The 25,043-nt window shown below is 36.6% G+C and overlaps 1 protein-coding gene across 1 annotated transcript in view; it reads right to left on the bottom strand.

The window, feature by feature from the left end:
* Positions 1-3,463: 3,463 nt before the first annotated feature.
* ascc3 (activating signal cointegrator 1 complex subunit 3) overlaps positions 3,464-25,043 on the bottom strand; it is a 382,719-nt gene continuing 361,139 nt past the window's right edge. The window contains exons 37-42 of the mRNA XM_088905827.1: positions 20,934-21,158; positions 13,262-13,413; positions 11,057-11,207; positions 6,454-6,660; positions 5,971-6,146; positions 3,464-5,290 (exon numbers count right to left, since the gene is read on the bottom strand). Coding sequence (XP_088761953.1) covers positions 5,143-5,290; positions 5,971-6,146; positions 6,454-6,660; positions 11,057-11,207; positions 13,262-13,413; positions 20,934-21,158 — 1,059 coding nt within the window. The 3' untranslated portion in view covers positions 3,464-5,142. The remainder of the gene's footprint in view (positions 5,291-5,970; positions 6,147-6,453; positions 6,661-11,056; positions 11,208-13,261; positions 13,414-20,933; positions 21,159-25,043) is intronic.

Here is a 25,043-nt window from a genome sequence, read left to right as displayed (position 1 = left end):
AATTATTAGGAGGCCGTGATTGGTAAGGGCAATGGGAAATTTGGCCAGGGTTGCACCAGGGTTGCACCCCTGCTCTTTTTGAGAAACGCCCTGGGATTTTTAATGACCACAGAGAGTCAGGACATCGGTTTTACGTCTCATCCGAAGGACGGCGCCTGTTTACAGTATATTGTCCCCGTCACTATACTGGGGAATTAGGACCCACATGGACCGCAGGGTGAGTGCCCCCTGTTGGCCTCACTAACACCTCTTCCAGCAGCAACCTTAGTTTTTCCCAGGAGGTCTCCCATCCAGGTACTGACCAGGCTCACACCTGCTGAGCTTTAGTGGGTTGCCAGTTGTGAGTTGCAAAGTGATATGGCTGCTGGCTATGATATGATTTACTGTTCTCCTTCTGAATATTTTCTGTCTTCTGGGGTTCATTTTTGAATATCAACTAAAAGCCTTGCTGTGGTTGCCTTTAAAAATGAAGTTGTTTATCCATTTAGGGAAGTTTATTTCTGGTTTTATCATTTAAGGAATAAAATTCTCTGTCAAGGTATATTAAAGGGCCTCAAATTGAGAGGGGGATAAACATCTTTCTTCTGTAAATGTAATAATTTTTAAATCAATGGAAGTTGCTATATGACTAGTATATAATTTAGCTCCTAACAATTTCATGTTTTTTTGCCTGGGTGGGTCCAGTAACATTCCCACAACGGATGGCGGGTCTTCCATGGAGGTCAGGACGTGGGCTGGATGCCTCTCAGTCCGACCCACCTCCTTTCAGGCAGGTACCCAATTGTCTCGTTCCCTGAGCTTGGTGCTAAGCTTGTAATCCTCCGCCGCTGTCTGAAGTGCCTTGCTTTATTGTAACAATCCTTAAATGAACTCAGGTGTTTGCACCTTTGCAGTTGTACAGTTATTCAGTGGAATTGCGATTTCGAGTCTTGTTAGATTTTTATGACATGAACCTCAACTTTGGTCTCATCCCATTTCAGTCTGTTCCTCCTGCCATCACTGACAGACTGCTATGTTATTTGGACTATTTCTCGCCTTCCCCTAAACTGTTTCAGAGGTTTCTGCCCTTTTGTTCCTGTTTAGACATCCCACTGTGTCTCTAGCCCCTCTATTTCAGATTTCCCCTCTTTCTCTCAATTTTCCCAGCTCATGTCTAACCTTGAGCAGGTTCACCCAAAGCGCCAATCTATAAGCCACAACTCTACTCACCCAACTCTTGCATAAAAGGAAAAAAAAATCCTGTGTTATTGCCCATAGCTTCATCCTTTAAACTTGCTGTTGTCCCAGCACCCGCCCTAGCATCTGCAGGGATCCTATGCTTTGCCTGACCAGGAGGCACTGTTCATTCAATGTGGAATCCCTTATGATAGAGCTGGACCCTGAGTTCCTGTTTCATTCTATTTCTCAGTCATGCTGGAGTCTCTGTTATCCCTGTCTGTCACAATCAGCCCCTGCACCTGCAGGAAGCCTTCCTGCGGTACTCTTATATACATTTTGCATTTTGTTTATACCAAATACAAGGATCTGCACTAGATCCACAGCTTTTCCTAATTTATATCAATGATCTACATTCTGGCATAGGTAGTCTTGTTTGCAGATGATGCCAAGATAAGAGGATCAACAAACACAGTAGAAGCAGCAAAGATAAACTTCAACTGCTTGGTAGGGCACATCTAACATAGACAGGTGCTGATGTTTCCCTGCAGGTAGCAAGACAAATATAGATACAAAATGGGAAATGTTGAGCTCAAAGATGTTACTCATTTAAGTCTTAAAGATTGAGATATTTATGGTGTTTATTTTCATTTCCAAACAATGATCACCAATAAAAAGACAAACAGAATCTTAGGATATATAGTTAAAGGTGTGGAATCAGAACTAGTAAGACTTAATTTAGAATACTGTGTACTCTTTTAGTTGCCATGCTATAAAAAAAAGACATTGATGCATTAATCTTGTCCTCATTACCACAGTTTATGGTGCCAAAATATTCAAATACATCAGGAAAGTAGCTGAACTGAACTGGTTTATGTCCAGTTATGAGCACTTGGAATGAACTGGAGACTTTTATAGTACATGCATTTTAATAGGAATTTAGTGACACCTTTTTGCCTATGAGCAGTTATTTTGGAACCATATAGTGAGGAATGACAGTACTAGTTAATGTAAGGCTAATTAATTAATGACTACGACGCTAGTAATAACTGTATAAAACCTCTGAGAAAAGGTTAGATCACACCTCGAAACTGTAAGCAGGCAAGAGGAGGATCAAAGGACATGATATCTGGTAGCATTTGCACTGAATTTGCCATGGTGTGCCTCACTGCAGAGTATTTTGATAGAAAAATTCCATGAATGGTGGAGAGCTCACATATGCTAATGGATTTGCCAGAAACAAAAAAGGACCTCTGTGATAATACCTTTATTTTTCCACTATTGTTTATAGACTTCACTGCTGAATACATGGATTTCAAACTCTGTTTTCCTGAATATTTATTGTCTTTATTTCTCATTTTCTTCACAGCATGTAGCCATGCCAGACATGCAATATGAGAGGTATTTATTCAACTATTAAGGTATCCTGTCACAACTGTGCTAGTGTGATGAACTCTGATTGTAAACACATTAAAGGGTTTCTCCCAGGTCAGACAAATTCACTGTTATGTTTTAAATGTCTTCTTTGTCTAGGTGCCTCAGATCTGTCCACAATCACATTTTTAAATTCAAACATTTTGCTAGGGAGAATGCACATTGTTTTAAAATAGGTTTTAACTTAATCACAAGTATTTAAACTGATACTCATTGATGTATTGGGTAAGAAATCTCTCAGCTGCACTACGAAATATTTTCGTTCCTTTATATGATGTACTGTGTGACATTAGACCACTAGTTTTTGAGCGATTTCTTCTTAAAAGCTTTTCAAACATTCCATACAATAATGCTGTATGGAAATAAATTTCTTGACAAAAACTCACAATTCTAGAAGCTTAAGAGTTCTCATTAAAAAATGCAGAAACTAGTAACGGTAGAAAAAATAAACTACTGTTTTCATATTTGTGCCATAGTTACTGCATAAAATGGTTGCAGCTTCAACTCTTTAAAGTCATCAGTACAATATAAGAAAAATAGTTTCAAATAATTGTGCTTAGTGTATACTATGGGGTTTGTTCACAAATGGTAAAATTATCTGTCATGTAAACACTGCTAAAATAAAAAATAATGTACTAAAAAAAGAACAATATTTACACAGATAGTTTGTAAGGTTGCATCATTACGGGAAGAATCCTGATAAATTAGTGGACAATTAATACAAAAAATAAGTAAATGTCGGTGTTCCTTTCATGCCAAAGCAATTAAGAAGAAAAATTATGACTTGAATGAATGTATCCACTGACTAGAAATAATTATTTTATCAGTAGGTTCAAGGACCTGTTTTTACCATCATGTCTGAGAGAAAACAGAAATTGATTTAAATGCTTTATTTGAAATTATTTTTCAGACTTTTAAACAATTTTTATTATACTGACATAGTATGCAAACACATTCCCTAGAAGTATGAAAACGACTAATCTATAGTATATTCAGTCAGAAGCTTTGCCCAAATCAGTTCTTCAGTATATTTTCAAATGTTAAATTGCTTGTGTGCCCAGTAAAAGTCATTTTTTCCTGTGTTCATATATTAACTTTAAAACAATGCTAACATGCTGCTCCAAATAACAAAGAGCAATGTGTCAATTAATCTGTTCATTATTAATTTGATGAATATTGTTTTTTTATTACTAACATACTAAGAATTCTGTATTGATATGATTGCATTCACACTGTTTCTGCTATACAGGGTGTATAGCATGTAAAAGTAGAGCCTGGAATTTTTACCGACTTGTAACATATAAAGTTTAAATACTATGTAAGTGAGAATTAGAAAATGTAGGTTTTAATGGCCTCCCGAAAAAAGCATTACTCTCTTAAAAAGTATTCTTGTGCACTGTGATGCTTTTCAATCGTGATTGTAAGCATTGAACAAAAACTGCATTCGAAAGCGTACTGTGTACATTTCCATTTTTGTTATACGAGATTTGCGGGGATCAATCATCCTAGATTCATATTTAACATTAAACATTTTTGTTTCTTATAAAGACAGCAATTTAGAGGAACAAAAATGAATACCTAAAGTATAGGAAAAAAATAGATTTCTAAATTCTGAAGAAAGCTGGAAATTTACTATTTTTAAATAAGAATTTTCCTTGATGGAAACAAAACTGGTTTAGTACTGTATGTCAAACACAAAACTAATGATCTCATATTGTGCAAAAAACCCATGCTTTAACTTTAATTCAAATAAAGAACAGCAATCTGAAACAAATTAAATTCTGTATGCATTTCAGCTTCACATCATAAATGGTCTCTCAAAATGCTTACAGGTTCATATACTACAATTCCATATGAATATTGAAAATGTATACCAAAATTATACAGTACACCCTTTAATTAACTTTGCAGCATCAAGATTCATTGTCCTATGTAAACAACACATGTATTCAGAAATGGCTAAACCACACAACAAATTCTGGTTTAGCAAATTAACAAAATTAAAGCACAAATGGAATTATCAAATGACAACAAAAAAAAAAACTTGATGGTTTTGGTTTATTAGGAACAATAAAAATAATTCATACTTCAAAATATGCTTTCCTAGCGCTGTTATTCCACAGTGAAATCTAAAATTAAATTAAATAACCCTCTTAAGAGTGCCACTTAGCGCCCAATCATCATCACCAGTGGCAAAGGTTCCTAATTACCTATTAAAGGTAGGGAGTTCTCACAGTAACAAACATTCAGACTGAAGTGTATGATGGATCTATTGTGTGTGCTGTGCTTTAAGTGTACCATACAGATTTCACCTTTGTCTTGAACAATCTGACTGTAGCATTAATTCAAAAGCAACATTATGTAAGGCCATCATGGCTGTACAGAGTCTGTGATCTAAAGGTCAGCCTGAGCTGCCACTTCCAATTTCCTTTGTGTCTGAGGTTAGAAGTTGCATCTGCTAAGGCAAATATCAAGTAATTTCTGCATGGCCCAGCACACCAGCCCAATCTGTGCTGCAACATTATTGCTCCCAGCTGATTAAAAGAAGTCATGTCACTCCAAGGTCAGGTCGCTCACGGCATCAGAGACCTCAGTGTTGACTTGGGAGGCAATGCTGGCTGGTATCACATTCAGGTAAATGTCATATTGCTGGTCCATGCCAAGGTAACTGTCACTCATCAAATACAGGGTGTAGATATACCTACAATGAGAAGGCACTATTATTACAATCATATCTTGGGTCACACATGGTTGAACACTCACTTCAGGTTTGTCATATGAAATACTACCACCAACCAATCAAGTATATCATCGTTTGAAAATGTCAAGTCTCATTTGCAAAGAAACAGCAAGAAAATAGCATTTGGGTTTATGTCCAAGGCAGGTTTAAGTTGGAAAATTTTAGAGCAAAATATTCAGTAGTATGCCCACACTTCATGGTGGGAATAAATATCCACTATTCACTGAACTAACCCTTTGGTGGCTCATGACAATTTAGATGTTGTCAGAAAGGTAAAAACCATCCAAGAGGAAACCAAAATACTCTTCACATAAAAGTTCAATGTGAATGTTGCTACAAGGGATACAATTAATTTCTTGATAAGTCAAAGCCATTTACTTTCTTAAAAGGGGTAAAAATAAATGTTGTATATCAATTAGAGTTAAAATGTCAATACATTTTAAAGAGTTAAATTAATTAATTTTATGACTGGAGGTAGCACTGATGTCTCTGTGACGTAGAAACACTTAAACTGACAATTCTTGTGAGATACTGTTCAAGGAAGAGTGATTATTTCTGTAACCGCACACTGTTGGAAGTCAGTGAAAGTGACTTTTCTCAAGGTATGGCAGTGATACCACTGACATCAAGCAACAGCTTACCTTCCAGTCTTCTCTGGTGTAAAGAAAGCTAGCGATACATTGCTGCGGTTTCTCACATATCCAACTCTCTTCAAGGCCAAAAGTTCCCTTTTATCCACTTCTCCCAGGGCTACAAACCACCCTTCATCTTTGACTTTGGGGAATTTGGGAGCAAGAGCTTTGCTGTCTTGCTTTCTCTGTAAGTGGGGAAAAAAAAGAAGCTGGATCAGCTGACAAACATAAAAACCTTCCAATACTGCAGAATGGGTCACTAATCTTCTGGGGAGGCATGTAAGAATATATCCGCAAAAGAATCAAAGAGAGGGTATTCCATTAAATTAGCCATAAGGAAAATAGCGTGCTCTGAGTTAGAGGGAAATTATTTAAGATGATAATGCACCTTTTACAATTAATAATTAATTAGATTGTAGAACAACTGCCATCTAATACCATATTGATGCATTGTACTTTTACTTCCTTGTGCGACAGGTTAAGAGCTTCTACCTTTTGATGTCCCATGTTGATACGGCGCAGATTTATCTGAAGCACATACTCCTGATCAGCGTGCACAGCTACCCAGTTCTTCTCATTCCTGATGTCTGACACCACAGTAGGTAAACCTCTCTCTGTTTGCCCTTCGCTTTCCTCCCACCAGCCTTTGATGCTCATTCCAACCTCAATAACTGGCAGATGGATGAGGAAATTCCAGGCCTAGAGAAACAAACAGGTGAAAGGAAGCAAAACGAAGTTATTCCAAGTTATTTGTATTGAGATTCATACTGTGATTTATTTTTAACTCTGACTTCATCATATGACTATGCACGCATTCAAGAAAAAATGTCTGCATGCCTCAATAATTTAAATATATTTAGTTCTATTTACACATCAGCAGACAGAAGTCATGAAAACTGTTTTGGTGTTGCAATTTAAATCAGTTAAAAAAGTGAAAAGGAGGCTACCTACAGAAACAAAGAAAGACTTATAGAGAGGAAAGATAATATATGTCTTATTCAATTTATCCCCCCCCAGTTCTGTACAATACTCAAAACTGTTTTAATATGTTATGGCTAGAAATGAAAAAATGAACAGATACCTTCACTGTGTAGTATACAGAGTGTTTAACTAACTGGTCAAGTAGGGAACAGCTGCTGCTACAATGAGTCCTCCCTGTGATTTTGATGCCTGGAGAAACTAGGTGTTTTGGGTAACAGGTTCAGAGGGAAAAAGAGTTCAGAGGATGCAAGGGCAAGATCTTGATCTTCTGTTAAATCAGCAAATTGATGTTTGTATTCAGAATTGAAAACTTGGACATAAAGAATATAAACTAAATAAATGTATACAGTATTACCTTCAGCCTTCAAATATACTACAAACCATGAAGAATACAAGACCTTGTGCTGAATCAGCTTTACTGTATATTTGATGACAGATTTATTAAGAGTAAAGAACTCAAATGGGTGCATGGAACAGAAGCTCTCTAAAATATTTTCGGATTCCCATTCATTCTGGCTTCTATTACTTTGCATGCTATATTTTGTAATATATATTGCACCACTAACCTGATAAATGAATTTTAATTTATTTTTTTCTTCTCTGAGTTTATCTCTCACAAGTGTTATTTTTTTTTACAAAGATAATGCAGTTGTATCTATGCTGTTTTTAATTTTATTATTGTATATACATAAAGCCCATATAAAGCCTGGGCAATTACAATTAAATACAGTTTAATAACACTAATCCTGTGTGTGATGTTTATTAGTTCCATTTTAAGGGAAAACATTACAATAATGCTAATTATCTGAATTAAAAATTATTTACAACTGGATATCTGACTGTTCTTTTTCATTGGTCGAACAATAAAGCTGTAAAACACAATTTTAAAAGAGCAATTGTTTTTGACACTGCTTAAAAATTAAAGGAGGTACCAATAGCAAAAATGGATTCTGAGATCCTAATATGCTTATGACTGGAGTCCTGCTCCTTATCATTTAGTACACTTATAGCTGTGGCTTTCAGTTCTATTTCATTTTTACTGTGTATGATAAAATACACAATATTTGAGAACTGTGATTGCAACATACACTCTGCAATGATAGTGTTTTTGTACCTCATTAAAGCTTTGCAGAGATGTGACTCACTGACAGTCGTTCTGTTAATAAACAAGACTGCTGTATTGCAATCTTAACGGAATTTGCCGATATTTCTATATTTCACTCACTTTCTATTATTTCCTTCTTATTTTGCACTTCACCAGAATACAATTTGTTTAACTGCACCTTTAAGCTCTTTGATGGTGGCTGCCTCTTGATTAAAAAGAGAGAGAGAGAAAACAGGCTTTGCAGCAAGACCTACTAAAACATTTCAGTACCAGCCAAACATATTTATTTGAGGATTAATCTTCATCTACTGAATCAGACGAGAACACCTCCACGCATGCAATTATTTAATTAGCAGCCAAATCCTCTGCCAGTCAGCAGCCGTTCTGAGCATACTGATTGCACAGCAGATGCAAGTCTCACAGTTGTGGCTGTCTTTTCTCATTACTACTACAATTAGCACTTAAATTGATGCTGTAAACCCACTAATTTCTAGAATAATTCAGGATTTTTATGTTACCTGGGATCAACTCGCTGTAGCGGCGGCAACAGATTGCTGTTCAAATTGAAGCACTCCTGAGCCAAATATCCATTGGTACATCAGACAAAGCTCTTTTTTTGTGCGTTTATATCAGAATTAATTTAGAACTCCATCCACAGAGCACAGCCCCGCCAAAGTTCCAAAAATAATCAGTGTTCTTGACACTGTAACCCCACATTAAAGAACTAAAGCAACCATATAAAATGATGGCAGAAAAATATATTTAAAAGTGAAAGTGTGTGAAATATTATTATTTTGATCAAAGAAATAAGTTATCAAGCATAACTTTAGACATTTTCTTCATTATATTTTCCCTTTATATGCTACTACATATACATGTGTGTGAGATGGATCCCTGCTCTTGGGATCTGGGTTTGAGTCCGATGGGGAGTAACTTCTGTGTGGCATCTGCATGTCCTCTGTGAGTCCTCAAGGGTTTTCTCTGGGTGTCTTCATTTCCTCCCACCTCCCAGATATATGTTAGGTGAAAGTGACTGGTGTCTTACATTGTCCCTGTGTGTGTGCACGCATATCATGTGACAATGTGAAACCCAGTGTCCTGTCCAGGGTGTATTTCCACCCTGCCTCGAGCTTGTGGAATCTGCTGCAGGCCGCTGCTGTGAATCTTACCTGAAAAAATGACTTTCAGATAATACACTGATGGATATACAATGTGGGTAAGATGGAGGCACATCAGTTAGCCTTGCAGACCAGGGGCCCTGGATTCAATTCAAGACTTCAGGTACTATCTGTGTGGAGTTTGTATGTTTTTCCCAGGTTTGCATAGAGTTTTCTCCAGGTGCTCCGGTTTCCTCCCACAGTCCTAAGACATACTGGTAGGTTTACTGGCTTCTGGGACAACTGACCCTAGGTGTGAGTGTGAATGTGTCTGTCCACCCTACAAAGGACTGGCATCCTGTCCAGGGTATAACCTGCCTTGCGCTCAGTGCTTGCTGGGATAGACTCTTGACTCCCCGGCAACCCTGAATTGAAGAAGTTGTTAGAAAATGGATGAATGGATATATGGATATATAATGTATGCAGAAGTAGCAACAAAGCTAAGTCAAAACATTTATTTTTGCTTTACAATGAAGCAATTTGTATTTGTGTTCATGTGATTAATATGAAAAATGCAATATAACATATATCTTATTTTTGGATAATTCAAAGCATACTTTTGATAATATCAGTTATATTATCACATCATATAATATTATCATATTAGAACAAAAATATACTTTGTGTTTAACCTAGTGATTTCAGTTGACTACGAATGTGGCCACACACACATTTTAAGGAAACTGCAAAGTATAAAAGTTGATATTTTGTTGCATATACCTTTGAGACAATAACTGCAAATTTGTGGCCAACTGATGTAACCAAACCCTTTGTCATCTGAAGCGCTTTACTGCAGCTATTTTGAGTTCTTGCCTGTTATTGGAGACTTTTTTTTCAGCATGTAAACTTTTGCCATTTTTTGGTATATACATAAACGTTTCACATTCACCTGTCTGACCAAGCTGGTCAGAAGAGGTCATTTTCATAAAGAACTACTCATATGGCCACACACTTAGAGGAACTTTATCCAAAGGTGATAACAAAAGTGAGCTTCTTCAAACTTATGGTATCTTGGGTAGTTGTGATAGTGACTAGGCAAACACACAAAGATTAACAAACAATGTAGACTTTATCAGGGAATATTTTGGAATAATTAAAAATATTTGCACTGATGTAAGCTATTTGTCAAAGAAGTAGGTTATAACCACATGTACATATTTTTCTTATGAGTGGTTTAATAGTGATAAAATTTTACAATAATTCTGAAGATCCTCACATACGCAGGATCTGATAGTTTTATTACCTAATAAAATGCAAAAGTAGATAATTGTGTTTAAAATTTGAAAGATAAATGAAGATTTGTCAAAACTCTATTATCAGTAAAAAATAAAATATTTTAGCCCTCGTTCAAGGCTTTGAAATACTGATATTGTCTTATTTTCGGCACTCAATCAGACTGTGATGTGTTTAAAGGGAAACTCTTGACTTAAAAGAGCTGGAATTTTAAAAGAAGAGCTCATAACATGACTCTGTCTGTCAGCATAATAATAATAATAATAGTAATAATAATAATAAAACGGAGACATTAAAAAACAAAAAAATGCCCAAAGGACTAAATGAGCAATCCACTGCCACTGTTAAAAAACAAATAAATCATTTAGACCCTAAAACAAAAGCAATTATAGAAAGAACAATGAGTTCCTGATGTCGTGTTCCATCGTTTCTTATGTCTTGTCTCGGGCACTATTCTTCAGATGTTAATGTATTGAGAGGAATTTTTAAAATAAAACCAATGCTGGGCGGTGAAAAACTATTACATTTATATCTATGTCTCCCTTGGATTCAGAGCACTGTATAGCTTATTGAGATGAGGTACGAAGACGGTGAACCTTGCAGAAAGGGTGACCGTTACCTGTGAAGCCTGGAAAGGCTGTAATTCATTAGCCACCATGGAAGTGAATGTGTGCTCTCTTCCTTCACAGGCAGCTATCAGTTCAGGAAGACATTCAATGGAGCCCTGATAACTCCCAGAGCTGCTTTTCCCTCTGCCTTGGTTCCATTTCCTGACAAAAATAACAATGACATACTCACATAATAAATTGACTGCCAAGCTAGAAAAACAGATGAGGCTTCTCTCCTGGCCTGAGAACCATTTGTGCAAGCAAGTTGGAAATCCTGTTAATACAAACGCAGCCCTACAGCAGTCTGTAACAACAGGGATGCTGGCCATTCTCATCCTTTTTCCATTTTTATTGTGTTTTAGAAATTATATTTCACTATAGGAAGTCATGCTTGAAATTCACATTATGCGCATGAAAAGATTTGATATTTAAGAAACAGATTTTCATCTTCAGTGTGACCAGCACAGAAATGTTTGTATACCACAATTTAAAGCCACATCTGTTAAGTGATGCTAATCATGTTTGCGATGTCTCAAAAAAGCTTTTGAAGGATTAATACCTTTTTCTTTCAGCCATGTTGTAGCTGCTAAGTGTATACAATAATTCTCAGATAATTCAGAGGTTATCCCTGGCCCTGAAAATAGGTAAGACAGAAATACTGGAATACAGATTAGTTTGCTTTGTTTTAATTCAACTGTGGATTTACAGGTTTTCTCTTCTCTCAAATATGCAGGCTAATTCTTCAGCAAAAACTAAAGACTGAGAGAAGACCTACAGATCAATTGCTCCCAATATTTGATAGTACCAATATGAACTTAACTTTAAACATGTTTCAAAACATCCTTGGAACCATAAGAGATAAAATGACAAGATTCATTTGAAAGAAATTAATTCTAAATAACAGAAACACATTGTTTTGTTGTAGGTGTAACTGCTGCATTTAAAGTCATTAGTTTATGTCCAGAATAAATGGCCAGTTTGTCACCTAACTTTACAACATATTTCTACACGTATGGCCAAAATCTGTCTGCAGTGCCCTCCAGAAATATTCAAATCCGCAATGAAACGGGCAAAATAACAATATATAACAGAACGAGTGACAGATTAGATAGTCCTACTTACAAATATAAAAATGTTCTACGGGTGTCATAACTGTGATATATAATTAGCTGAACGCCACACAAGGGACATATTTGTTCACACCTCTTGGTGCAAGAGAATACTCTGGAAGTATATAATGGCTTTCAAATGTTTCCTGTTTCCAAAGGAGGTAACTGGAAGGACATTCAATAACGTGTATTATCATGGTTAAGGTCAGAGAGCTCCTTGAAGAATGCAGGAAAATGGTCATTGACCTCCACTAGTTAAGGGTGGGTGATAAGAGAGTCCATTAAAAAGCTGAATTTACCATTTTGCATTGTGAGGTCCACTATTATGAAGTTTAAAGTTACTGGTATTTTGGTACCTCTACAGGAATAGGACACAAGTGGATCATATGACCAAAGGTTGTAAAAGAAATGGTTTGGGAGTCAACTGTAAAACCACAGGTAAAAGTTGCAGATTTCCAACAGAATACATAGGGAGAACCATGGTGAAATACAGTGTGGGGCCTATTATGTGTTTTGAGTGTTTTGTATGTACAGGTCTAACAGCCCTTTTTAATATTGGGGGAATCATGAAATCCAATGTATACTATGACATATATACCAAACATCTGGTTCCCTCTGCCAAAAAACCCAAGTTAAGCTGGAAATGAACATTCTAACATGACGATGACTAAAGCCATGCATCAAAATGGACAATGAAAAGGGTAACTGCATGCAAAAGAAATGTTCTCAATCTCCTGATTTCAATGCAACTGAACATTTCTACTTTGAGTTCAGAAAGGCACTTCACAAATGCAAATCAATGACCCAAAGCAATTCTGCCTGGAGAAACGGTCAAAAATCCTCCTCAAATGCACCAGAACCTCATTGAACACAAGAGGTGTCTTGTCAGTGTAATCTCTGCCAGAGGAGGATTTACAAAATACTAACTGGTCGAGTGTGAATAAATGTCAACCTCATGTTTTCCAGATGTAAATTGTTAAACAAAAGGCTATGCTTTGTGTACAATTCTTTTGATTACAGTATCATATTTTGATGTTAAGAAACACTACTCAATCTATTCTAATTTATCAATCAGGATTTCAAATATTTAATAGCTAATTATTTTACCTGAAAAGATACAGATGTTGCTGTTCAATGTTTGGTAGGAGAAGCAGGGTTGAATCATGGAGCCATCGGCCCTGAACAATCATCTGGACAAGGTTACATATATTGAGGGCTGTGACCAACCAGCCTTCATTAGCTGCCACATCCAGCATTGCCTGGAGGAAGAAGAGAAAAGACCATTAATGTGACTAACCAAAAGATGTTGACAAGAGACAGAGTGAAGAAATGAGAAGACATCTTATACACTTAGCAGCTTATACTTAATATGAACATATTGATTGTGTCTACAGATGATGTGAAGATGCTAGGAAGCTACTTCCATGCAGAGGCGATAAGATGGAAATAAGAAAGTTTAGGCCTAAAATATAAACTACTGCCCTTTGATTACAATTTTTCCAATTTTTAGCAATTTCTAAATAAATGGCAATTATGAAATTCTGAATAACATCAACTATTTTGAAGTCTTAGCATTCTGCTTGTTTTTAGGGTACATATCAATGTGTGGTTTTGCAGATTACTTAAACAAGTGAAAAACAGATTGCAAATACATGTTGTCTAGATGATAAGATGGCTTCTCCTTAAAAGCAATTACATGACTGGGTGAAATAAGGTGATAATACTGATCAGTAATTTCATTCATTTAGTGAAGATGCCCAATATAAATAATTCTCATGCATTTTGGCTATTTCTTGCTTTTATCTTAATTCTCTGATGTATCACATGTATAAAATTAAGTTCATCAATGAAATTAAGAATTTTCCTATGTTAACGTTTCAGGATTTTCAGGAATTAAAACAGATCAAAACTGCAATAATGTTAATAGTTTATTGGATGTGGTATGTAGCTGTAACTCAGAAAAACACTTTTGATTGAGCCATTTCTGAGCTACCACTAACCATTTCTGTTCCCATTCAAACCAAAAACGTCTGCATGGACACATTCATCCTAAACTCTTAACAGAGACTTAATAGGTGAGCAGTTTATTAAATGATAACATCAGAAATGATGAGCACTGATATTCTTATGCTATTGCTTACTAACAAAGAAAAAAGAATGACAATGCCTCCAGAGAACTGGAATAATGCATGTAAGAAGAATAATGATTGTTACTGGTACAATAGTTGTTTTGGCACTGTAAGTGTCAACACTTACAAAAATCACAAATTTTGACAGTACTGGAAATGGCATATTAAAAACAGTGTTAATTTATTAATAGAGAGGATTTTGACATGAGAGACAAGGAAACAGGCTTTGCTCCGAAAAAAAAGCAGACCATTTAATTGAAACTGTCCTGCACTGGTAAATAACTTCTCTGTTTAAAAAGGATTTGCCTATTGTGTTTGCCTTAAGTAAATGCGGCCTCTTGTGTGAGGACAGCAAATCTGAACAAGTGTACAGAGACTTAGTATAAACCACAATGAGGCTGTAAAATTTAAGAAAAAAACATCTCTACATCCATCCATTCTTTCATCCTGTATTGTGCTAAAGACACAAACAAATGAGCTTGAGATACAACACAAATCAACCTGGATATATTAGCACTGGAATGGACGAGAGCAGAGATGATATTGAGGTTCAATTTTCATATCACCATATTTTAACCCAGTTACTGATATTTTCATTAAGACTTCAATTTGGTTTCTAATAAAGAGTCTATGCAAAGCAACTATTATTATTCATTCCAACATGGTAATGAGGCAACATAGTGGTGTGGTGGTTAGCACTGCCTGCTGCTTCTCATCTTCAGGCTCCTGGCTTTCATTCTCTTCTTGGGCATCTGACTGCATTGCGACTACACCCCCCCCCCCCCACCTTGTTTCAGTGAGTTTTCACCTTGTGCTCTGTTTTCCTCCCACTTCTAAGTCCCACCTCTAAGAAGACATGCAGGTGAGGTTTGATATGATGGAGTCTTGCCTTGTGCCTTGTGTTTCTGGGACAGGCTCGGGCTACAGGGACACTGGAGAAGGTAAGCAGCTTACTGATAACAGATGGACAGAACGTAGCTGCGATATAGTGTCTTTGCTTAACAAAGAACATTCATGCATTTCATTATTTTGGAAAAAAGGCACCACAAACCCTAAATAGACTGAAATTCAAGGTCAGGGGAATAATGTGGATTTAACATACTCTTTAATTATTATTTTTTTATTCAGCAACAGTTGCCCTCTTCCCCTCTCTGCTAAACCTTCTAGAACTCTCCTAAAAGGTTAGTATTCAGGAAGCTCAGCTGCTGTCTAACAAACTTAATTAATCAAAAAGTCATTTCCTAGCTGTAACTATGACTAAAAGCACTTCAAGTATGCCAGCAAGCCTACAAGTTAATCAAAATGCTAATGCAGTACAAATTAAAGTTGTGATTAACATTTCACAGTAGCTGCTTGAGCAAATTGATCACACAAATGGGTTACACATTACTCATTTCCCCTCAGTTAGAAATGAGAAAAGGTTTGTCATGGGTCTGAGATAGATTGCAGACTTGCATCGCTTTCTCATTAAACTGTCCTGGATTCAAATGAAAAATTCCACTACAAATATTTCTGTTAGCCCTAAAAGATAGTTAGCCTGAAGGTTTTTGTCAAGTAACACATTTTCTACATTATTTATTTTGCCAATGGTAACCACTCAAACAGCTTTTCAAATCAAAAATGTTGGCAAAAGGTTCCTATATTGCAAATTATCTACACCTACACTATCCCTTTTTATATAACTACTTCTATAATTACAAGTTATTTATCTCTCTCTATACATATCATCTCACATAAACAAAGTTGGTTTACTGTTCAATAAGTCTTCATTAAATAAAATTAAACTGAGGTAAAATCCACCATATGCTATGGTTTACAAACATTTACATTTTTTTTCTCTTAGAAACCCAGGTGCTTAGACACTAGAAGGGTCAATATGAAAAAAAAGCACCTGTGTTTTCCCTATGAGAATAAATAAACTATAATTCTATTATTCTGGTGTTGTGATCACACTGATGTTCTATTTAGTTCTTACTGAATTATGATTTTATTTCTCACAGTACACCTTAGCTATAAAATGCATATAGCACCACTAGATCAAAAGATGAGTGATTTAGCAATATCACACCAGTGCTGACACAGATTTTCATTCTGTCTTCCAGACGCAGGTTGTTTTCATGTTTTTGAAAATGTACCTTCTTTGGATTCTATTTTTTTCACAATATTCACTTAAACCCTCTACATTTCAATGGAGACAAACGTCTTTGTTATTTTAGCTGAGAACCCTTTGGTGAATTCATCACGCCATACAATGGCAGCAGGGAGGCAGCCCAGTCTTTTCTTCATCAGCAGCACTGAACCCATCTTAGCTGTCTGGCTGAAATTTAGTCAATATTTTTTTCTAGTCCATTTGGATTACATGTTTTAAAATGACATATTCTGAAATGAAAATAAATACAACATATTTTGTCACAGTCATGGAAGCTCCTACTGCTACTTTTGAGAATAAAAAAGAGAATATTCCTGTTTCTTAACATGTCTTATCCTAGTGGACCATCACCTCCACCAGACACCAATACTGTAAGTACAATACATGAATAATGGCGTTAACATTTTATAAAGCAAAGAAACAGCACAAAACAATAATGAAACACCATAAGTTTGGTTCAGTAATAAAATATTTTCAGGAAAATGGTTGTTAAAATGTCTAGCATATGAAGAAGTCTGAACGGACATGACAAAAGAACAACTTTCCATAGTCACACAATGTAAGCATCAGCAGAAACAGCTGCCATGCATGGACAATTGATAGATTCAGATTCAGATTCAGATTCAGAGCCTGTACTTTGCAGCTTTCCTGTCATGTGCTAAAAAAAGTCATCCCTGCCCTGCAGTTTGGGAAGCCCTGAGTGCAAATTGTTCAATGAGATAGACAAGATCTGTCTCAATGACGAGCTGTAAATTATTTTAACCGCTCCACACCTCCACTCATTATTCCCCTTTCTCCCAGGGCACACACATTCCTTTGAGATTTCATTTCAGCTCACAAGCAAACATACATTTAATATACCGATAAAGAAGGGCGAAGCTTTACTGTCCCTGGCTGCACAGTTAACACTTCAATACCTTTGTGAATTATTACTCCTATTATTATTACTCTTATGTATTTCCCATACAGCATCGCACAACATCTTTTTGAAGCTAGAGGTGAAAAGTATTATCATTTATATAGCTACCTCCAGACATTTCTTCAGGTTGGTGGAGTTTATGGATATTATAGAACTCAATAAAAATCAAAGTATTTCCTCTAGAAATGTATTACAAGTCATGGCAAATAATGTTTCTCTAGCCTCTAAATTCTTGAGAGAGAAAACACCAGTGTAACGCCTCATCTGGGTAAACAGCTTCTGGGTAGAAAACTGCAGACACAGTATAGAAGATATAGATACAGAAGATGACTTCTATTACACATGAAATCACTCCAAATAGGTTCCTTAACTTAAAACAAACAGAAGCATATCAGCATAAACTGTGTATACAGCTTAATAGCAGACAATCCCATTGTAATTGTAATTCTAGCAACTAATAAAGGCAACCCAGCGAAGCTCTCTATAGTGTTCCAATGAGCAGTACTTCCATTTTGGAAGGCTATATTTCACTATTTCGTCATACCTGACAGATGTGTTAGTCATATGACAGCAGCATGTAGATGTGTCTTATTAGAGAAAGGCAGCGGAACCTGCCTCTCACACATAACAACTGCTCAAAGGGACTACTAATAAATGTTACTATATTATACCTTGCAAGCTATTTATGATGGAAATGTTAACATGATGTGTGATCCCTTTAAACATTTGAATCTGCCTGTGTTAAATATCTCTACTTATAATTTTCTATGGCTATGTCTCACTTAATTTACCTGACGGTAAAGCCAAAAAATTTAACGAACAAGCACAGCTCTTGGCTGGCACTTTTCTATTGCTCCAGAATGAGCTTCATGAAGTGGGATAAAGAAGTTGGATTTCTTTTATTGACATCATCTTTCATTTCTCTCCACACAGTCATTTATTGGGGTTTAGGCCAAGAAGCTTAACCTCCCCCTTTTCAATACTCAGGTCTTAAGGTTAAAAGACACACATTCTTTTTAGAAGCTTAATAGATGATGGAATCATATCCTTGTAAACATGTCTATCACCGACAGCATCTATCATTTTAAGCTTAAATCACAATCCTCAAAGACATACCACTCAAAGAAAAACACCATATCAGCTCACTTGGGTACCCTGTTGTCTCCAAACCTGAGATAAAACATTTCTGGAGCTTAAAAGACAGGTACAATAAAAAGCCATGTGATCATTCTTTTAAGCATGTTACAGTCCGTAAAATGTTTCTGTATTATGTCTCTCATGTAGCTTCATTCCTTAGTAGTGCATCTAATAAGTGTTGCATTTAAGGTGACAGTGAAATGAATGTCTATTTATTAACAAGAAGTAAGAAGAAAAGAACTTTACATGCTTTTATTAAATTACAGTTGGAAACAAGCATAAATCATCTGCATTTTGTTTTATCATTTTTAATTGTAGCATTCCTAATGTGTGTGATTGTTCAATTGACGTTTACTGAGCCCGCTTATATATTTGTTCAACTAACTCACTGTTTAACCAAAAACAGGTTTTGAACAGGCACCTTACAGCTACTGTAGGTCAAAGAAACTGTCCATGTAAACTATCGGGGAGGCACCAAAGGGATGATGATCCTTGTACAGCAGTACTGTACTCTCCTGAACACATTGTCCCTCAGCAATCATCCACACCAGGCACTTATCTCTGCTACAGATGTCGTTGCATCATCTGTAAATATATATCCAGTATCACACTCATTCAAGGCCCCTTTGGACAATTTTGGATCACTCAAATGACATCTTCTACCTCCAGCAACCTTATTTACTGCATTTCTTGCAGAAAATGTCCAGCTATTTATATTGGTGAAACAGGAAGGAGACTGGGAGATCACTGCAGGGAACATGTCAGGGTTGTGAGGGTTAAAGATCTTTCCAAGTCCCTAGTTTCTCATTTCACACTCTAATGGCCATGAGCATACCAATCTCTCCCTCTATGTTCTAAAAGAGGTGTTTTGGGACTACTATTGCAGAAAGACTTCTGAAACCAAAGTTATCCTGAAATAAGGATCACACCTTCCCCCTTCTCTCAACAACAGACTCGTTTCCTTCTAATCCTCTCTATTCATTTGGAGGTTTTGACTTCACACCTCTCTTCACCCCTCTTAACTTCACACCACCTGAGTGTCCAATCCGTTTCTCTCCTGCTCCTGCCTCCTCTCCACTCCTGGCTTTTGTTCTCCCATGCTATATCAGCTGCTGACTTTCCTCTCTTTCTCATACCTGAAAAAGACTCCACAGCTGAAACTTTGTGTTTCTTTACTTCTATTTTCAGGATGGATTTAACCTTTACTTGTTCCTATGCAGCCTATGTGTGCTGATGTAGCTTCCTACTTGAACTACTAATAGAATTATAGTTTCTTAATTACACAGAGTATACAAAATTGTTAGTAAATATGTATAGTCATTAGAAAACAGGTCATTTTATTTTAGATTTTAATGATATTATATATTATGCATAGTGGATTTATAAACAATGTATTTTAAAGCAAATAAACACATAAAAAACAAAAATGAAGCCAGATACTATAAAGAAATGATTTGAATGACTTTGTCACATACAATATGGATATCTGTGGATATTACTTCACTGAAATCTTTAATTTGTGTGGCACGTCTGGAAATGTATTTTTTTTTTGTCTATGTATTCAGCTCATGTGTGATTAAAAACTACGTGCTGTGAAGGGAACACTTTGTGTTCCATTTTTAATAGACCCTTTAAAAATAAAAAAAGGAGATGTACCATCTTTATTCATTCAGAATATCTGAACCACAGCTAGAGAGACAGACAGAAAGCAAGAAAGGTTGTGTGCCCTAGTGGTAAGGGGACATGAGGAAGGAAAAACATTCGTTTTTTGTGCATAAAAACTGTTTTCTAAGTATCTAAAACAGTTTTTATAGCTTTTAAAGGCTTGCATTTGCACTGGGGATATATCGGATATTAAACTGAGAAGAACATATTTTAATTAAAATTAATCAGATATCTATAGTACAGTGCATTGTAAGAAAAGAGGGAGGTTTAAAAAGTTTAATTTTCTATTATACCACAAAGTGGCATTATAAAGATTATAAACATGATTGTAAACTGCTCCAAAGCTATATAGTTCTATAAGAGTTTTGGGTTTCTGCTTCTTCATGTATCAAGGATTATAAAAATGGTGTGGCCCACTCCCAGTACTGTAAACTAAATGAAACTATATAAGTAATACAAGGTTAACATAATAATAGTTGCATTTCTGTCACATTGAATCATGCTGTCTTCCATGGAGGTTTATGATGTATGAAAACATATATGTGGCACGAAAACTTCCATAGAGCAGGTATGGCAACACAATAGTATGTTTAAAAATGCACAACAAGGAATAGTGTGTAGCAGAGAGTGTTTCTTAATTCTATACCTTAAGTACATTTTAAAATATTTTAAGTACTGATGAACAAAAAAAACGGGGAACTTTTAGTCTTGAACAGAGATTAATTTAAGGACATATGATTTAAGTTAAAAAAACACTCAGAGGCAGACATACGGGTGTACCTGGCAAATTCGAATGGCATTGTCCAATACAGTCTTAGTGTCAGTAGCATAGTCAGGGCAAGGCAATGCAGCTCGGCTGAAATGAGCCTGAAGGAGAAGATGGGTCTTGGTGTGGGGGCTGTCAAAGGAATGAGGGTTCACTTCAATCGGAAGGCGGTGAGCCAGTTCGCTATTCATCTGGTCCTCGTTGTGCCTCACAGGCAGTTCAGCATATTCTTCAGCATCCTGAATGAAAAGAAACAAGCTGATTAGTTTACATTTACCACTGTTTTTTTTTTAAATTTTAAAATAAAAAAAAAATGTACAAAAAAACAATGCCAGGATTATGCTGGTGATTTACATTATTACATTAGTGTTTACCATTCTGAAACCATTTAACTGATACTCAGGAAAGAACACTTTTAAGTTAAAAGGAAGGTAAAAGACTCTAATTTCAATGAAACGCTACTTTATGGGTAAGATGAGGTAATAAAATAAAGTAGATCTGAGGCTGAAGAAGGTCATACTGTACATCAGGAATGCCCACCTCCTGTCCAGGAGGACTAGTGTATCCACAGATTTTCATTTCAGCTCTTAAAAATCAAACTGAAATTAATTATTAGCTTAAATGGATGGCCTCAATCAAACTCTTAATGTGCTGCTGATTTAAAGAATTCAATAAAACTTCCCGGAGTCTCCAGGACAGTAGTTGGGCATCCCTGTCATACATATTTATATAAAACATTAAGATAGAAATCCACCACTGTATACATCTCCAGAACTACAGCTGAAGCAGGTAGTTCAAGTCAAGTGAAGTTTAAGGTCAAGCTAATCTTAATGCAACTGTTGGTTACATTATCCTCAAGAATGAATTAAATGGAAACAGTTCTATCAACCAGTCACAACATTTTGTCTGCCTAACAGCAAATGGTTTCCTTTGGGATTTCAAGCTGTCAAAAAAAATCAGCATAACAAAACAAAATGTGGAAGAAAGAAAGATTTATATCTAAAAAAGTAATTACATATTGTATACTGTTTTATGCAAAGAAAGAGCAAAAAGTGCATCAGTATTAGATGATGAATGTAGCTTTTTTGAGACACAGATATATATGTTAAGACAGTGTATATAAAACACTGTTGTATTTTCTATTGGCAGAATGAGTAATAAGTCTGCTAGAAAAACATGTTTAATCGCATTTCTGCTTAAAGAATTCAGTTTGTGTACAGATTTAGTGTACAGAGAAGATAAAGTCAGACTGTAGATCAGTTAGCTAATGGCGTAACAAAACTATCAACATTGTGCCTTTTACTGACATTTACACAGGAATAAAGGTGCTATAGGAAAATCAGACCACTTCAAAAGGATTAAGAGATAAAGACAAAAATGAACAAAATTGGACACTAATGCAAGGCTTTACATTTTTCTTCCATCTTAGCTTTGAAAGCACTTGTTTGGAGTATGTGTCTCAGACATTTCTTTATGAGTCCTGATTACTTCAGTCCACATCTCTTGGATGAGAAATTTATTTCCAATGATTCTCTAGTAACTTCGTGGAGAGACAGAATTTTACACCTATGGACTTTTTCAACACAATACATTAAATGGAAGCTACAGCAAACATAAAAAATAGGGTGATTTACATCATGCAATCAATGCAAAGAAAATGAATCACATGATCTTTCTCAAAAATATTGTAGCGCTCTGGGGTTCACGTGGGTATGCACCCTCGCTGCTGCCGCCTCAGGTCGGCCCCACACCGTCAGGGACTTGAACCTGGGCCCAGCCTCAACAAGGACCCAGCCACTTGAGCTAAAGGGAAATCTCCCTGTCAGCCCGACGGCTGCGGTCCCTGCTATTCACAGGGAAGGGCGGTGACGTCACCGTGCTGGTAAGCCGGCTCTCACAACCTGCAATGGTGGCCGTATCCGTTACAATATTTTTACATGATGAAAACAGAGTGCTTCATTCACCTTCTATGCTAAAAAATATACTAGCTGTTTTCTGCTGAATATTGTGACATGCAGTATCTAAAATTATTAACTATATAGAGTTTTAAACTAAAACTACTAATTCATAAGATTATATCTTTTTTTTCTAGCAACCTGTACTGTACGTTCTAATCAGTGGTCAAGTTATTTGTATTAGTACCGTGATAAAAACATTCTTGCTGCGACTCTTTCCAGGCAGTTCAATGATTCTGTTCCACGCTAACAGGGAATAAAGTGTAATAAACATATCATGCTGCCAGTTTGAGAGCTAAAGGTATAGTGAAGAATGCAACTGAGAGCTGAGAGGCCACAGGCACTCTCGAAACATCTGAGTCTCGAACAGGTGCCACAAAGTGGTAAGAGACTGAGCAGTACGCTCTACCACTGAGGAGCAAGGGCCGAGAATGAAGGGGCTCCGGAAGCGGGAGAATGGGAGGAGTAGAGAGGGAGCGAAACAGTGTAAAGGGAGATAAAGGACTGAAGAAGGGTAGGATCAGAGTGGTTGAGACAAAGGTATGTGAGAACTAGGGTACTGAAACAGATGCATACGGCGATAGGACCCAGTAAATCCCTGAGAAGTGAACAGTACAAGAAAAGTGGGGGAAGAGAAAATACAAGACAAGCAGTAGGGATTCTGAATGAGATGCAGTGCATGGAAAGTTTTGGCAGGGAGGTCAAGAGGGTCTTAAGATAGTGTAGATGGGACAGTCTGAAGTCTTGGATTAGTAATTGCAAGGAACAGTTGGCATGTGGCAGACAAGATGCTCATTCTACTAGTTGCTTTTTAAAATCGTATTAAGAAGAACAGCTGTCCTTGTATGTTATCACGTAACTTGCCAGTGGATTTTCAAGTGATTGTTCACAGTATTGATTGCTACTACATTGCAGTTATAATGCAGTAATAATTTGTTACACTTATATAGTGCTTTTTTGGATACTCCACTCAAAGCCCTTTACTGTAATGGGGACTCCCTTTCACCAATGTGCCGTATCCACCTGGATGATGCGACGGCAGCCATAGTGCACCAGGACACTCACCACACATCAGCTATCAGTGGGGAGGAGAACAGAGTGTTGAAGAGTTCATAGATGGGGATTACTAGGAGGCCATGACTGGTAAAGGCCAATGGGAAATTTAACCAGGATGCCAGGGTGTTTCTCTTTTCAAGAAACATCCTGGGATTTTTAATGACCACAGAGAGTAAGTAATGTCTCATACAAAGGACAGCACCTTCTTACAGTATAGTGTTCCTGTCACTATACTGGGGCATTAGGACCCACACAGACCGAAGGGTGAGCACCCCTTACTGGACCCACTAACACCTCTTCCAGAAGCAACCTTTTTCCCAGGAGGTCTCCCATTCAGGTACTGACCAGGTTCACACCTGCTTATCTCTGATCGGGATTTGAACTGCATACCTCGAAATAGCAACTGCTTGTCTATGCAACTGTGCTAAACTGCCGCTTAATTATTAAAGACAATGTTTCACAGGGTGGTACGGTGCTTCGGTGGTGAGCATTTCTGCCTCACTGTGCTGGGGCCCTGGTTTCAATTGTGGATCTGGGGTGCTATCTACATGGGGTTTGTATGTTCTCCTTATCTTCACATAGGTTTCCTCCAGGTGCTCCCATTTCCTCCCAAAGACATACTGGTAACAATAACTCATCAGTCAAACCTGGAGATCTGTCGTGTTGTTGAAGACCAATTAGCATCTCACTGCCAAAAGGGCTTGATAGGCCGTGAATATGGATATGGCTGAAGGCAAATCTGAAGGAAAATCAACTCAAGATACACAACTGTCCATTCAAAAAACATCAAAAACTGAGATTCTGTAAAATACACGGGAATCTAAAATGAAATGAAGTGGCTGATATGGAGATGTAATACACAATGTGTTCATATTTAGTCACAAGGTTTTTTTCTAATAATACAGTCCACAGTAATTCTTTGTTCTTGTTTGTGGTCACTAAGTCTGCAATGTTATGTAAATATGACAATACAGATATCACACAACCAAACAATAAAAAGGTTTTATTAGAGTGACTAAAAAAATATTGTTGCAATATTTTTCACTCTCATAAATGACTATATGAAAAAAATAATTTGCACTGTGAAGCGGTGCTTAGGATTCTAGACTCGTA

The sequence above is a fragment of the Atractosteus spatula genome, chromosome 2 (assembly GCF_055471065.1).
Source record: "Atractosteus spatula isolate fAtrSpa1 chromosome 2, fAtrSpa1.hap1, whole genome shotgun sequence".
Taxonomy (NCBI): Eukaryota; Metazoa; Chordata; class Actinopteri; order Semionotiformes; family Lepisosteidae; genus Atractosteus; species Atractosteus spatula.
This window is presented reverse-complemented; position numbering and strand designations above follow the sequence as displayed.